This window comes from Stegodyphus dumicola, chromosome X1 (assembly GCF_044657685.1).
Source record: "Stegodyphus dumicola isolate Sdum_Otavi_A_Nest chromosome X1, ASM4465768v1".
In the NCBI taxonomy this organism is placed as follows: Eukaryota; Metazoa; Arthropoda; class Arachnida; order Araneae; family Eresidae; genus Stegodyphus; species Stegodyphus dumicola.
In genome coordinates, this window is record NC_140780.1 from 26,205,948 (window position 1) to 26,223,226 (window position 17,279).

The 17,279-nt window shown below is 33.2% G+C and overlaps 1 protein-coding gene across 1 annotated transcript in view; it reads right to left on the reverse strand.

Moving 5' to 3' along the window:
• LOC118191865 (ectonucleoside triphosphate diphosphohydrolase 1-like) overlaps nucleotides 1-17,279 on the reverse strand; it is a gene marked incomplete at its 5' end in the record, with an annotated part of 143,908 nt that overhangs the window by 90,515 nt on the left and 36,114 nt on the right. Inside the window, 2 exons of the mRNA XM_085808542.1 lie at nucleotides 1,594-1,711; nucleotides 5,853-5,977. Of these exons, the coding sequence (XP_085664668.1) occupies nucleotides 1,594-1,711; nucleotides 5,853-5,977 (243 nt within the window). The remainder of the gene's footprint in view (nucleotides 1-1,593; nucleotides 1,712-5,852; nucleotides 5,978-17,279) is intronic.

The window sequence follows — 17,279 nt, forward strand, 5'->3', positions numbered from 1 at the left end:
AGAATGCAGAAATAAGGCAAATCCTCCTTAAAACACTAGAAATATTGAAGATTATTGATATCACTCATGAGTAAACTCAGCAAACTTTTGAAATGCATTCTGACATAACTCAGAACTAAACCAATCTGCTCAGCTTAAATGCAGTTACTTAAATAAATCTGCCTGGCCTTTGGGAAGTCTTAAGAGAAATTATTCCTTCAGCTTCTATGTTTCTCTGAAACTTACAAAAAATCTCCAAGTTGGCCAGAAATCACTAAATGTCCCTACGGCCCAACAACAGAGTTCCTATATTCTAATAGCTAAGCTATTTTCATAATTTAAGTGTTGTTGGATTCAGAAACATGGATCTACAATTCTATACATGAAATAAGCACTTATATAAAAAAATGTGGGGCCACAAATTCATTTACACAAAAATACATGCAACAAATAAATTATAACAACAACACCAAACATTATAACATTAAACAAAAAGAGCAATGCAACAAAGTTTTACATGAGTTTATAACAATACTCGTTTAAAGTGCACATCTTTTTCACACATCCCCGCTGTCTCCAGAGATGTTGGATAATTATACTGTCAGGTGGTTAGAAAAAATCACTTTCTGCATTTCAACCAAAGAGAACTAAATACTATTATAATTGTTTCATTGCATTAGAATCATTCAATAATGTGCAAACACTAGTTACTTATATGTATTACTTATTTATTAGTAAGCACCACTAATCAGTGTAATCAGTTTGCAGCTGCATTTGGCCAGTAATGAATATTCTGGTTATAAGTTACACCTAAAATGAATAAATGAGAATGTTACAGACCTAAAATGACCTGGAATAGGTAACACATCAACACTCAGTACTTTCTTAACACAATCTTTCAGTCACAGCAAAGTTAATCTAATTCAAAATCAATACAAAACCTATTTTTTTTTTTTAATCCTTTCAACACTCATATTCTTCGGTTCAAATGTGTGGATTTTACTTCATGACATATATGCATATTTAAGAATAAACCCCTTCCACTTCAATGGATATTTGCACATCCTGATCAAAGAAAAATAAAAGTTTCATTTAATAAAATGCATCTGCTATTTGAGAACTTGCGATAATTTATGTGCTTAACTTTTGAGAGGTTGTTGTGTAGTTACAGAAATGCATGAGGGATCTCTAACTTAAGATGCCGGTAGACAGGAGTGTTGAAAGGAAATAACTTCATATTCACATTACATGCGGAAAGCACCAGCCTATTTAGTACCCAGAAATAAGCCAGAACAAATTACTAATAGCTTTTCATAACTTTAGCCACTAACTGAACTATTAGACCTGATATACATAAAAGATTAAAATACACAAATGTAATAAAAATAACAGTCTGGCAGCTAATTCAGGAAATATATTTCAATGAAAGACAAACAGTATATGTGTAAATCCTTTTTATAAATATGATCAGCAGTTTCGAGTTTGAAGAATAGGAAATGTACTTACTAAGAATACCATTTCAATATCCTTATAATTTATGTGGAAATATAAGGCAAATTCAATGATTTTAAAAATTAAAAAAAAAAGGAGAAAATTTTTAAAATGCATCATTACCATCATATGTGCAATAATCCCGCTCATGAACATCTCCTGTGCCGTCATCTTTATTACCAGCCCACTGGTACAGAAACACTTCACTATGTGAAGATCCAGCATCAATAACAATACCATACTACAATATAAAATACAGCATGCTTAGCAACCCTTAATACGAAAGTGATAATTTTCAATCAGATTTACAAATAAATTTACATAAGATCATTATAAAAATAAAACACCTTTAGGTTATATAACTGACCTTTTACCAGCATTAGTTTGAACTTTGCTGCTCTAATTAAACATCAATTTCTTTCAATAAATATATTTGAAATTTTTTTGGAGATTAGCAGTAGTTTGTATAACTGAGCTAAAGAAGAGAAGGTGAGAGCTAATACTCTTCTTCATGTAATAGGAATTCACGGTTTTGAAATATATAATACATTTTCTATAGAAGGCAAGAAAATTAAATGAAATTAAGACAAAATTTAAGGAACATCATATATTTAAGAAAAATATTACATATGCTAAATACATTCTTTACCAGAAATCAGACTGTGTCCAAAACCATAAATGAATAAGTAACAAACTTTGGAAATAAAGCTAGAACATAATTTTGCACAATTAAAGGATAGTTTGATAAAGGATAAAATTATTTGTGGTATCGGAGATATGCAGTGAGAGCAAGATTATTGTACAAAACATAATTAATATTAGAGGAAGCTCTTGATATCGGCAGATCTTCAGAAATAAGTGCACATCAAATAAAGATACTGATGTAAACATAACGCAAAAAAAAGTAAACATAATATATCTAAAGAGGTAAATAATGAGAAACAAGTAACTAAAGTTTATTGTATTATTTCATGAATATTGAAAATGACCTGCATATGGAAAAATCTGTCACAAGTGTAAAAAGGTGAATAATTTTGTGAATCAATGTAAGAACTATAAAATAAAAAGTGAAGCTATCAAGGCACACAGAAAAAGGAAAACAAATTAAACTACTAAATCACAACTTTGAGGAAGTGTTAGAATTTTAGGTAGGAATATTAAGTCTTTAGTTTGAATAACGAAAAACAGCAATGGACTGTTGAGATTAATGTAAATTAAAATAAACTTAATCTTCACTTAGATATAGAAGCAATGTGCAACTTTATAAGCAAATTGAAAATGCTGGACATTCCAGAACAGAAGTCTGATATTAAAAGATTAGTTACATTCTCTCAGAATAAAATGGGTACTATAGGAAAAGTTGTACTAAACTGCCAATATGGAAAAAATAACTATGATATGGAATTCCAAGTTATAGGCAAAGAAGTACCTTCTACATCAGGATTAAAATCATGTCTGTAAATAGGTTTGATACAAAAAGTAACGGCTGTTTATACTGAACACTTACTGAAGGAATAGAGATATATATTTGATGGATTAGGCCATTCAAAAGGGGAATATAAAACCCAGCTAAAACAAGAGGCACTGCCACTAATTTATCCTTTAAGAAAAATGCCTCTAACTATTCGAGATAAAGTGAAGAAAGACATAGAAAAAAAATGGAAAATTTAAATGTTATTGAAAAGTAAGAGAACCAACTGAATGGATAAATTCAATAGTTGTTGTTGTCAAACCTAACAAAAATATGTTTAGCTCCTACATACTTAAATAAAGTGATGAAATGAGAATATTATCCTATGTTAACAGTAGATAATGTTATCACTAAAATTCCAAAAGAAAATTATTTTCTGCTTTAGATGCTAATATTGCTTTTTGGCAAATTCAGCTTGATGAAGAAAGTGTACATTCAATACACCTTTTGACCGATATAAATTTAAAAGATTATCATTTTACCATTTAGCATATGTTCAGCTCCAGAAATTTGTCAAAAAAATTAAATCAAATAATAAAACGTCTAGACAGAGCTGCATGTATATCTTAATATAGGGATCTAATGAGACAGAACATGACCTATGACTTAAAAAAGTACTCTAAAGAGCACAAGAAAATAATCTAAAGCTCTAAAAGGATAACTCTATAATAAAAGCTAATCATGTGAATTAGTTAAGAAGGCATGAGTTAAGTGAAGACAGGATAAAACTTGATCTTTAGGAAGTGAAAGCAATTGATAAAATAACACAACCTAAAATGAGCCTTCTCTAGAAAGATTTTTATGAAAGATTAATTACTTTGCCAAATTTTTTTCTAAACTGTTATTAGTGCATCATTAAGAAAAATATTCGCTTGCACTGGACCGGAAAACATCTAAATGCTTAAGCAACTAGTTGTAAAATCACCAGTATTAAAATTCTACAACGTTAATTAGGATGTATCTCTTCCAATAGATGCAAATTTTGAAGGATTGGGCACTGTTTTACTGAAAGAAAATCATTTTAGCTATTACTTTTGGATATTCTAAATTTCATCAATATATATATGGCAAACATATTGTGGTTGAAACCGACCCTCAACTATTAGGAAGCAAAATTAAGAAACCTCTCTTCACGACATCTCAGGGATTACAGTTACACCTACAAAAAGGAGAAAGACTTAAAGCACGCACTTTTAAGTAGAGCACATCTGAATACAACGTAAGGTAATTAATAAATACTTTAATATAATACTTACTTTAATTAATTTAATTATTATTAAATATCCTGAGTTGAACGTCATGAAGCAAGAACGTAATACAAAGTAAACATGATTTGAAAATTCCACGACAATAATTTTTACAAACTTTTAAAAACTAATATAAAACTGCATTAAAAACTATGCAGTTCTGAAAAATACAGCTTTCGAGTTATAGCACAATACGACACTTTTGATTTTGTTTGAATACCAGCCTTTTCTCCTCTTTTAATATCTTCCTGTTGTATCACAGACATTAATCATTTTCCCATGAGCTCATGAGAAGTCTAGATTCTGGCAGGCAGTTAGCATTTAAATTGAAAATAAAGGCACGAAATTTTTCAGTCCACATAATGCCACATTTTCAATGTAAATAAGAAGGAGAGCTCTGACCTTAAGACCCTTGTTTTTTAAGCAGTTATGTGTGTAAGCAAATTTGGCTGATCATCAGCATCCTGTAAATGTAGCCATTTTGAAAATGTTGAAATTGAAGTTAATTAAAACAATCTGACCTTTAGGTTACTTTTAAATTTTGTACTTAATTCATTGAATATGAGTTCTTAATATCATTTTACTGTCTAATACATATCCAAATGGGACAACATTATGGTAGGTGAGATGGTGTAAGTAAATAATGCATTTGCTTCATGGACAGGCAAAAGATCTCTTCAAAATTTAATTAAGATATGGTTTTGTCAGAGAAGCAAACACAAAAATATAACAATCTGATATTGCTTATAGAAAATTCAACTAGCTGTATGGCTAGCAGATATACTTTTAATATGGAATGTTACAAATTCTCTACAATCATATCAGGTTCAGACATCTCATTAAATATATCTACTGCATACAAACCCTGGGTAGGTACCACTGGCACTGTAACAAAATAGTCAGTATCATTTACTTTACATGGGAAGGCTGAATTTGGGACTTTAGATTATAGCAAAGCACACTCAGGTTCTCAGTCAATTAAACAAAGATAGAGGATTCTAAAAGGTAACCTGGCCCATATTTACTTTACACATTGGGGAAACACCATGAAGGCCATCTATCCACTGGGAAAAAATTCATGGCAAACTATCTATGTTTCACAGCTTTAGCTATTCAGCCATCTGTCCACAATTATTTTACACAGAATTAATCATGTTTTGATCCACTGGTATACTCCTAAAAAGCTGAATGAAACTCCTTTAATTTTTTTATGAATTACACAAAATCCCACTTTTTAATTTTATACCTGAAATTTTCAAAATTTCCTGCATTTTTTAATATTTGTGTAAATTTCAATACTAAAAATCAGTTTTCAACTTTATATTGAATTAAATAAACAGACTGAAATTGTAGAGGGCTTCAGAACTCAACTTAGAAGTCATTTAACAAACTTCAATTAAAACCAATCAGATTATTAAAAAAAATTCCCCTCTTCATAAGTTATAATACTGTTCTACTTTCTCATTTTTAACAAGCAAGCTATTTTTTACATTATGCTTTCAACAGTCAACCCTATTCTTAAGAAGCTAACAAGAATATAGAAATAACAAAAAAATAATAATAACATATTTCAATGGAAGAAAATTTTTAACAAATTATGTACAAAAATAAAGAGATTTATAAATTACATGTAAAATGGAAAATGAGTATAAAAAACAACATACATCAAATGGCACCATATGGCCAGTTGCACCAAACAGCACTGCAGTAGAAATGAAGAGCACACAAGCAATAATTATTATACATATGGCAATAACAAGAATGTAGACTGGACGGAAATGAAAACTTCCTGGAAAAAATTTGCATTTTAACATAATTACATTTAACTATAAAAAGTACATTTACTTTGAAGAATTCATAAACTTTCTAACTAGTATATTTTTAATTCTACCAAAAAACCAAAAAAGACTAACATACTAAAGTCACTAATAAGTAAAATACAACAGTAAACAGTCTAACTAGTATGTTTTTAATTCTATCAAAAAAGACTAACATACTAAAGTCACTAATAAGTAAAATACAGCAGTTACTGAAATGTACATAATAAAGTGACTAAAAAAATAAATATTAATTGAACTTAAGACTATGCAATTCATTTTTAGTGCAAGATTAATACTGAAAAAACTGAAGAATTAAGATAAAAAAATTTACAGTGTACATTCTGTAATGCTAATTACTCAAAATGACATAAATACAAGCCACACTGATTTCACAAAAAGATTCTGAATACTCATTCTTTAAAAAGAAAAACTAGTACTGTCTGACCTACGTTCCCTTCCTGAAAAGTCACCAAATATTGGCATCTAATTTTTGCCAAGGCAAGATGGAAAAGACAACAGTTATTTTCGAAAATTACACAAAACACCCAGAACAATGTGAAACAGCAACCAATTAACAAAATTTAAAATGCAAGAAACATTCATAACAAAACACTTTTTTTGGCACTGTTCTTTCTACATACCCAGTGATCTGTTTTAGAAAATATAGAAAAAATAGAAAACAAAAAAGAGAATTGAAGAAATAAATGAGCCTAAACAGATTGTAACATCAATGAAAATTTTGAATGACAGAGATTAACTTAAACGTAGCTCCGTACAGCAGAGAAAAGCGAAGAAGTAAGAAAGGTATACACATACATACATACGTAATAAACAGTTACGTCATCACTGTGCGGATATATGTGAACAGCGCTTGCGTCAAGAGAAGCGCTCTTAAGCTAAATGTCGTATTATAATTCATGATACAACAATCTCCCTTTCGATGTTTGGCGGCTGAAAAAAATAAACATTAATCATTTACAATCATTCCAATTAATTTACAGCACTTAAAATGTTTCGAAGCAGTCAATGTTTTTGTCAGTACATCTGCAGGCATTTTCTCTGTTGGCACATATTTAACGTCTATTTCACTTCTTTCATAAATTTCACGTATGAAATGATGTCTAATATCTATGTGTTTAGCGCATCAGAGTTTTTCATAAGCTTCTGTGCACCTTGATTATCATGATATATAATGGTTTGATAATCAGCATTATAATTTAATTCTTTAAGAAAGCGACGTAAGTAAACTACTTCTTTAGTACTTTCTGAAAGACTTGATGTACTCTGCTTCAGTACTTGATAACGAACAGTTTGTTGCTTTTGTGATTCCCATGTTATTGGATTTCCAGCAAGCTTGAATAAGTAGCCTGTATATGATTTTCTATTATTAACATCGGATGGCCAATCGGTATATCCAATAAGTGCTTTTCCACTCTTCTGAAATTTTAGACAATAATTTTTAGTTCCTTTTAAGTATCGAAGAACCCGCTTTTCAGCCAACCAGTGTAATTTTCCAGGATTGTTATTAAACTGACTCAGGTGACTGACAACATATGTAATATCCAGCCTACTAAACACGGAAAGATACATAAGCAAACCAATTAGACGGCAATAAGGTATATTGTTCATTCCTTCCTTTTCAGTTTCAGAGGGACACATTTCTTTGCTTAATTTTACACTAGGATCTAAAGGAATTACTACTGGTTTTGCATCTTGCATATTAAATCTTTGTAGAATACAGTCAAAAGTCTTTAATCCGGACTTGTCGGGACTTCGGCGATTCCGGATTATCGGTTTTTCTGGATTATAGATCATCAGTTTAAATTTGGTAAGATGGCATGCAGAAATCATAAAATTAAAAATATGAAACCGTAATTTATGAAATAAAGAGCAATAATGATCTAAAGGGTATCAAAATTTACAAAAAAAAAAAAAAAGGCTTAATATTTATTTGTTTAATTTATTAAACATTTCTTTCAATGCGCATGTGTAAAGCATACATTATGCATAGTCGAAATTAGAAAATTGCTACCAGAAAACTATTTAATGTGCATTCGTGATATTTATAATGACGAGGAATTTGATTTACATCATATCAAAGACGGAGTACATCGAGATGAAATACTACATTTAGTAAGGAATTACAAGCCGAATAAAATAAAAACATCTGCCCTGCAGATAAGGATAGTGCTGACAGATCAACTTCCAGTTCATTGCGCGCCGCGTCACCCCCCCTCGCACAGAAGCGTGAAATTGATAAACATATTTCGGAATGATTAGAGAAACAAAGGATATGCTTTTACCCATTTTTTGTAGCAATTCCACTTTTTGTTTGATGGACATCGAAACATGCTTTCGCTTTGTAAATCCTTTGGTAGCTGCAGAATCAGAAATTCTTTTTGACATAATCGAAAGTTTAAGCTTACTTTTATAAAATTGCTCTAACGGTCTGCAAAAAATAATAAGCCGGATCCAATTAGAAGATTAAGGAACAACGCAATCAGCAACATTAACTGAAAAGATAATTAGATAATTTTAGCTTGGCTTATACTGTCCGCTATACATTAAACATGTAGCAATGAGTTTTATGTTCGAAAAAATGGAGTAAAATGGAACAAAAATAAATTCCGGACTAATGTTAGAATTGGCGCCAAAAATATTATAACTGAACTACGTGAGAATACTTCGTATTCTCACGTAGTTATAATATTTATAATATAACTGAGAATACGAACGTGAGAATACGAAGTTATAATAACTGAACTACGTGAGAATACGAAGTATTCTCACGTAGTTCAGTTATAATCTCAACACATCTCAACACATTTAGATTCCTGGTCAATCAAGACATCAACTCAAGACATCTCAACACATTTAGATTCCTGGTCACTGCTTATCGATGAAGATATGTTAAAATATGTAGTCGACAATACAAATATTTATATTGATTCAGTACGTGGACATTTCACTCCTGAACGGGACACAAAAGCAACAAATGAGTTGGAAATCAAAGCTTTAATTGGATTGCTGTATTTCTGTGGAGTTTATAAATCATCCCATGTGAACGTAAGAGATTTGTGGGCAACAGACGGAACGGTAATGGACATATTTCGGGAAACAATGTCAGTGAATTGATTCCTCTTTCTTTTACGATGCCTCCATTTTGATGACATTAGAGATCGTCCCAGTAGAAGAGACGTTGATAAATTAGCTCCGATCAGAGAATTTGTTGGAAATTTTGTGACAAATTGCCAAAAGGCTTATACTGTAGGAAAGTATGTGACCATTGATGAGAAGTTGGAATCATTCAGAGGTCGTTGTTCCTTGAAACAATATATGCCCAACAAGCCGGTAAAGTATGGCATAAAAATATTTGCTCTTGTAGACACAAGGGTATTTTATACCTGCAGTATGGAAATTTATGCTGGTAAACAGCCAGATGGGCCATTTCAAGTTGAAAATGGTGCAAGCAAAGTTGTCAAACATTTAATAAGGCCCTTATACAACTCTGGTCGAAATTTAACAGTTGATCATTGGTATATGGGATATGAATTATCTCAAGATCTCCTAAAGAAGAAAATTACGATAGTAGGTACAATGCATAAGAAAGAAATCCCACCTGAGTTTCTGGTAAAGAAAAGAGAAGTATATTCTTCAATTTTAGGTTTTCAGAAAGAAGCAACACTTGTATCTTACGTGGCGAAAAAAAATAAGAATGTGATCCTGTTATCCACAACGTGTTCCTGCGATCAAATCGATGAATCTACTGGGGAATCTTAAAAAGTCTGAAATCATTACATTCTATAACATGACAAAAGGAGCAGTCAATGCTGTAGATGAAATGGCAGCTGCGTATTCTACAGCAATATTAGCACGTCTAATGCCTATGGTGATTTTCTTTTCAGTGTTAAAAGTGGCTGCCATTAATGCAAGAATAATTATACTATCAAAGAAGGAACCACCAACGGAATACCGTACCAAGCGTACTTTTCTCAAAGCCTTAGGGATGCAGCTAATAGAAAGTGTTCAAAATGAACGACGACGAGCATCTGTAGTTCCCGATTCCAGGCAAATACTGACCACCGATGAACATGTTAACAATGAACCACCCCCCAAAAAACCTAAAATTACTTACAAAAGGTGTACAGAGTGCCCCAAGAAAAAAGATAGAAAGACTAGATTCATTTGTGACAATTGTAACAAAAGTATATGTATGGAACATATGACCTCATTTTGTAAACAATGTTCAAAAAATTGTAAGTAAATAATTTTACCTCTCCTTATTCTATCATATTTTGACTAAAATGAAGTATTAACATGGTTTTATATTTTAAATTCTTTTAAAAACCGATTAATTTTATTCGGCAAATTTTTATTCGGGTATGACATACCCGGCGCGTGTTCTCGTGTTCGTCGGATTGGTGCGTGTGCTCGCGGGTTAAGTCATCCACATATAAAATTAGAATCAACTCGCCTTGAGATGTTTCCATCCTCTATACACACTTATTGTAATGGTTGTAATCTGAAGTTTTTGAGTTTTTTGTCTAATTTTTCATACCACTGTCGTCCACTTTGTTTCAAACCATAAAGAGACTTTTGCAAAGCATAAACATAATCAGGATTATTTTGGTCTTCAAAACTTTTAGCTTGTTCCATTAAAATTTCTTCCTTTGAATCTCCATAAACGTAAGCCATAACAAAATCTAGTTGATATAAAATAAGGTCTTGTTCAGCACTGTATGCAATCAAAGATCTTATAGAGCAAAGGTTTCATTGAAATCAATTCCAGGTTCCTGTGCAAATCCTCTAGCAACCAATCGAGCTTTTTCCTTTTGAACTGTTCCATCTGCATTATATTTCGTTCTAAGAACCCAGTGACATCCTATTACCTTTTTGTTCGGTGGTCGCTTTACTCATTTCCATGCACCATTTTTAACAAGTGCTTCATACTCACTTTGCGTCGTCTTATGATATTCTTCAGCATAACTACCATTTAATGCTTCTTCTAATGTCGGATTTGTATCCTCTTCTTCAGCAATTTGTGCTTCTTCCCTTTTTATGTTTATATTGATGTACTCCTTTTTTTATCTTTCTGGCTTCCCAGTCTTCATTTTCTTTGGACAACCTAGCCCCCTTTTAATCTGCATTTCAGGTATTGCTTCGGAATCAGAATCTTCATTATCAGATGATTCAGCAGATGCTTCTGCCATATTTGACGGGGCTGTTATTTTATCCGCCGATATTTGCTTTACATTCAAAAGTTCTTCCTTCTTTTTATCAGGAATATTTTTGAGAAATAAAACTTCTAAATCTTTATCATAATTAGGATAGTTTTCAAATTCATCAATGAATCTAACATCTCGGTTTATAACGATTTTTCTGGAATTTTAATTCCATAGCCTGTATACTTTCGATTCATTTGAGTATCCAACAAAGATACGTTCTTCTGATCGAGGATCAAATTTCCCTTTAGACCTTTTATTAAGTACAAAATATTTCTCTCCGAATACTTTGAAGTAAGATACTATTGGCTTGATGGCAAAAAATAACTTGTATGGTGTTTTGTTTACTCCCAGGCTTTGATTCGGGCAATGATTATGAATATAAACAGCACAGCTCAAGGCTTCAACTCAAAAGGACTGGGGAAGATTACTTTATAGGAACAAACATCTGGCCATTTCAGTTAAAGTGCGATTCATGCTTTCAGCTCTCGAATTCTGTTGCGGAGTCATAGGCGCAGAGAATTCTCATTTAATCCCGCATTCTTAAATATATTTATTAAATTCTTCTCCGTAATATTTGTGACCATTATCAGTCCGAAGGACTTTTATTTTCTTTCCTAGATGATTTTCAACCGCAGCTTTGTATTTAATGAATGCATATTTCACTTCATCTTTGTTTTAAGAAAACCGACTTCTACATAACTCGATTTGTCGTCTATGAAGGTAACAAAATAACGTGAACCAGCATGGGATGGAACTCTCATAGGTCCACACAAATCTGAGTGAATCAAGTTCAGTAATTCATTACTTTGAAATTTTGCTTCTTTTTGAAAAGGTTGCACAGTTTGTTTACCTTGGATACAGACTTTGCAGTCTTTTAGATACTGTGTTATTAAAATTTAAATTTCTAACCATGTTATCAGACTTAAGTGTTTTCAAATCAGACTCATTTAAATGACCTAATTTAAGATGCCACTTTACAAAATCACTTACCTGTACTATTGCGGCTGTTTCAGTGCTTGGATATATATAATAAAGATCACCATGATGAATAGCCTTGACTAGTATAGATACATTTGGTTCTATTATTCTAGCATGTTGTTCTGTAAAAATCACTGAACGATTATTTGCGGTAGCTTTAGATGTTGAGAGCAAATTATATTTTAATTCTGGAACACACAACACATTTCTGAGTGTAAGTTTGTCTTACTTCCGTTAGGTACTGTTATAAGGACAGTTCCAATTCCTGTAATTTTTGCTGTTTTGTCATCTGCTAGCTTTATGGTTGAATTTGTTCGAGGGTGAAATTCTGAAAATAAACTTTTGTTATAGCACCTGTGAGATGTACAGCCACTATCTAAGCAGCATGAGGAAATCTTCTGATAAGCATTGTTTACTGCTAAACTAATCTGCTCTTCATAATTAGAAGCCATCATAGAACCTCGATTCCCTTATTTGATTGCGTATATTTTCTATCAATTTTTGAACAGTAATTACACTTCAAGTTTCGATAATTTCTTTCAGCGGGGAAATGTTTTGTTTGAATTTACCTTCCATTTTTCTTCTGTTCTTGATTTCTTCTTTTATTTTCAATATAGTACACATTCTGTGAATCTTGAGATGGTTTCCCTTTTCTTGCTTCATATTCTTCTAGCATTTTGATTTTCAAAGATTCAGGACTAGGTAACCGATCTCTTGATTCGATGGCGCATCTAAAATTTTCTGTTTTTTTTTTAAATACTGTAGAGCAGAAGAATAGAAAATAAATCATCAGCTATGTCAATTTCCGTTTGTTTAAGCTTATCAACTGTTTCGAACAAATTGTTTAAATGTTCAGACACCGTTTTGCTCTCTGCCATTTTTCTAAACAAAAGCTGTTTTAATAAGGTAGCCTTCTTCGTAGGTCCTTTCGATTTATATATGGATTTGAGTTTATTCCACACAGCATTTGATGTCACACAATGCTTTATATGACACAGTTCACTAGGATTAATAGCAAGAATTGTATCTGCGTGAGCTTTTTGATCAGCTGGAAGCCATTTCTTTTCGCCTTCGGTTCCTTCAGCAGGTTTTAGCTCTTTACCAGATACATAATCCCAATGGTCGTTTTTAATAAATACAGCTTCTATATGCATCTTCCAGCAGCCGAAATTATCTTTTCTATGCTTTTCTACAGTAGTCATATGTGACATAATGTAATACAGTCTCTCACAGCCAAAAACAAGATTGAGCGATATAAAAATTGGCTACCTGAACGCTGATGTTCTTACCATTGATTTAAGCTTAACAGTTCTTGCACTGGATTAGGCTTAAGAGTTCAATGCTCGAAAACTTCAATATATTCATTATAAAAGAAGTATTTTCCTACTTTGGCATAGTTGAAACGTTCCTACAGCCATAACCATTGAAGAAATAAGTGAGCCTAAACTGATTGTAACATCAATGAACATTTTTAATGACAGAGATTAACTTAAAGTAGCTCCGTACAGCAAAGAAAAGCGAAGAAGTAAGAAAGATATATACGTACATACATATGTAATAAAGTTACATCATCACCCTGCGGATAAACGCGAACAGCGCATGCGTCAAGAGAAGCACTCTTAAGCTAAACGTCGTATTATAATTTATGATACAACAAGAATTGCAGAAACTCAGCATTGCATATAACTTGGCACTGTGAATACTGTCAGTTCTTGTGATGTACAGAACAATCTGTTTTCATTTTAAAAAATCAGAAAATTGCACAAATTTGGCATTGCATATGCTCATTTTCCTAAATACACAACGATCTCTTTTCAGTTGAAAAAAATATTAGACTTGCACAAATTCAGTACCAGCTCACGAATTTTGATCCATATAACATTGATTTGCAAAAGCAAAATTTATGGACTAATTTTTGCATTCGCTGCCAATAGGCAAAATGCGATATTTTTGAAGAAATGCAACACTTTCTTTTATCAGCCAGGAAGCTCCAAAGGTCCATTGCAATTTCTTTCAAATAAAAAATATACACTCAGTGCAATGAAAGCAAACATATGAAGATGAAAACATGACCCTCAGAGAAAACTGGCACTCGTCTGCCATGCGCACATGCATGCATACCTTGGTTGTCATAAAATATATTGTGGCAATACCAGGGGTTGCCTATTCGGACAACACAGCATTTTGTCTCATAAAACCTTTTCAGTGGGCGTGTAGATAATTAGAATGTGCTGAAAATTTTCCCCTTTTAAAATTCCTCTCTAAAACATTTTTGGACAGCAGCTGGTTTTCAGATTCTTTACAGCTGTGTTTTTCAGTACTGTAACACTCACTATCATATGGCTAATGAGTGCTTAAAATGGGCTTACAGTGGAACCTCATATTACAAATGACTCTAATCACGAACAAATTTTTTGAAAAAAAAAAAAAAAACTTTTAGATATTGAACATGAAAACCAGCATCAAATAATTTTCAACAATGTTTTAAGGTAACCTTTGTTACACAATTAACACTCAAACACTTATGAAAATATCATTTTAATATTCTCCATTGCTTAGCTCCCAATGAAAATCCTGGCATCAAATGACTTTAAAAGCCATAAATTTAGCCTGGAGGAAACTCTGATCATATAGTGTAGCAAGTAGAGACATTGAGGGCTTTGATGTATTTTTCTTTATTATTTATGATACTCTCTCTCCAGACTAACTAGAAAACTGTTAACAGTGATGGCATGGAACAGCTGAGAGAACCACAGAAATCAGCTCAGCACACAGCTGGAACAATTTCAGAAACAGCAACAAAAGATGACTGTGGAGGATATGTCTTTAGAGGAAGGTAAGATGATCCTAATTCTTCGATGCACGAAATTTGTCAAAAATTAGGTACTATGTCTCATTATGAACATTTTAAAACATATATGAAAACAAATCACATAAGAAAAATTTGTAGTGAGACACGGGTCAGCCTCAGAGTGAGTGGCACTAAGACACAAAGAAGAAGAAAAGAATAAACCCAGAAAGAGAGGTACTTCACATTTTTAGGGAAGGAGACTCACTAACCAACTATAGCTTCTCTTCTTCACCATTTTACACTTATTCCAACACTTCTTTGTATAGGTGTACTGTAAAGTTTTCTCTATTTTATGTGTTTCATATTCCTCCCCCCCCCACCCAGATTAAACAATTTCACTGATTTTGCATCATGATCTTGTGCAATCATCCGTGGTCCAGGTATAGATTAATCCAGTTTATGTTAATTCTCATGTTGAAGTTTTAGTTTACGAACATTTTGAGTGACAAACAGTTGCCAGGAACAAATAATATTCATGATCCAATGTTCACTGGATTGTGACAGAGCCAAGATTCTCAACGGGAGAGGGCATTTCATAGTTTCAGAGAGGGAATGCAGTCAGCCTTTTATTTACTTAATAAGTATTTGCTTTTAGTTTATGAATATAAAAAACTACTTTTATTCAAGTTTCAGTATTCATAAACGTTTTCTATATTTTTTCTAGTTTACAAGACGCAATAAAAAATAATCTAAATTTAAATAAATGTACATATTATATTTTAAGTTTTGGAAAGGAGGAAGGAACAATCATCTAGCAATGAAGAAAGAGGGTGCAAAGGGAGGTTTGAAAGCCACTGTGATAGAGAAAATTTGTTTTTTTAATTTTATTTTCAATTAGTTCAATTTATACAAAAAAAGTTTTCACAACACGCATCTCAAATTTCGATGTCAGAAAATTATACTAATTTCTCATTTATTTAGTGCATTCATGATGTACTAAAGCTTCAAAGCCACATCAATTTGAAGAAAAGGTAAATCTATGTCAGAAATGTAAATGGACTGTTAAATGAAAATAATTTCATCCTACTGGATTTAATGCTGAGGCAGCTGTTATCTATTTTTGGTACAACTTGAAGCCTTTTAAGCAAGACTTGGTTGTTCCAATGTAAGAAAGAAGAAAAATCCCTCATTTCTAAGCATTGGCTGTATGGGAGATGATTTATTTGTTACCAGGGAAATACTGTTACGAAATGTACAGGCGCGGTGAGATAGCTTCCCCGCAAAGCAGTTTTAGGGTTGCCATAAAATGGCAAGGGAAGGCAGGGTTGCCACATTTGGTGACAAAATTTGAGATATGCCATGGACGGATGGAGAACCTTCTGGAAAGAATTCTTACCACTTTAGCCCAGTATGTTCTCGAACACAAGCCGAAAGCTATATAAACCCTGCTGGTCAGCAGTCAGTGAGTGTGCCTCGTCCAGACGGCAAGAGTGTGTGCCTCGTCGAGAGGGCAAGAGTGTGTGCCTCGCATAGAGTGCGAGATAGTATCGAGTTGGTGTCTCATCTAGTGAGTCAATCCCTGCTGAGTCGATCGAGTTGACAGCCAGGTGCTGAGTGGGTCGTCAAGTTCACTGAAGGAGTCTCTTAGTGTATCGCGGTTAGTGCATCGTCGAAAGAGCGTGTTGAGCTCTGGGAACGACTGATCCGAAGAGCCGGGAGCTGTGCTCTGTGTGTCGTCGAGTGCATTGCGAGTTGTAGCGTGGAGAGTCTCGAGAGTACGTGGAGTTCCGAGAACAAAAAAGCAGAGTCAGGAGCTGCACTCTGGTGCTTTGCAGTGAAGCTGTCTTCACCGTGATAGCCTGATAACCTGAAGGCTGTGTCGCTGATTGTGTCAGTGTGTTTATAGTAGTTCATCGACGACTGTAAAATGTGTTTTGGAGCTGTCCTGACAATACTGGCTAATAAAGTGTGTTTTGATACTTCAATAACTGGTGTCAGAAGGAAGGCTATAATGTAACAATTGGTGTCAGGAGTGGGGTTTGCGAGTGAATGCCAGTGACCCGCCTGCAGAGGAAAGCCATGACGGAGGGAACGAAGACTTTGATGGACTTCTTAGCCGAGATAAAAGCTGGATATGAAGAGATGAGAGCTGAGATCAAAGTCACACTGAAAGAGATGGAAGCCAGACTGGAAGGGAAGAAAGGCGGACGAGAAGAAATAAATGTCGGCCAAGAAAAGGTGCGAGAACAACTCCGACAGGTGAAAGTCGAGCTTGCA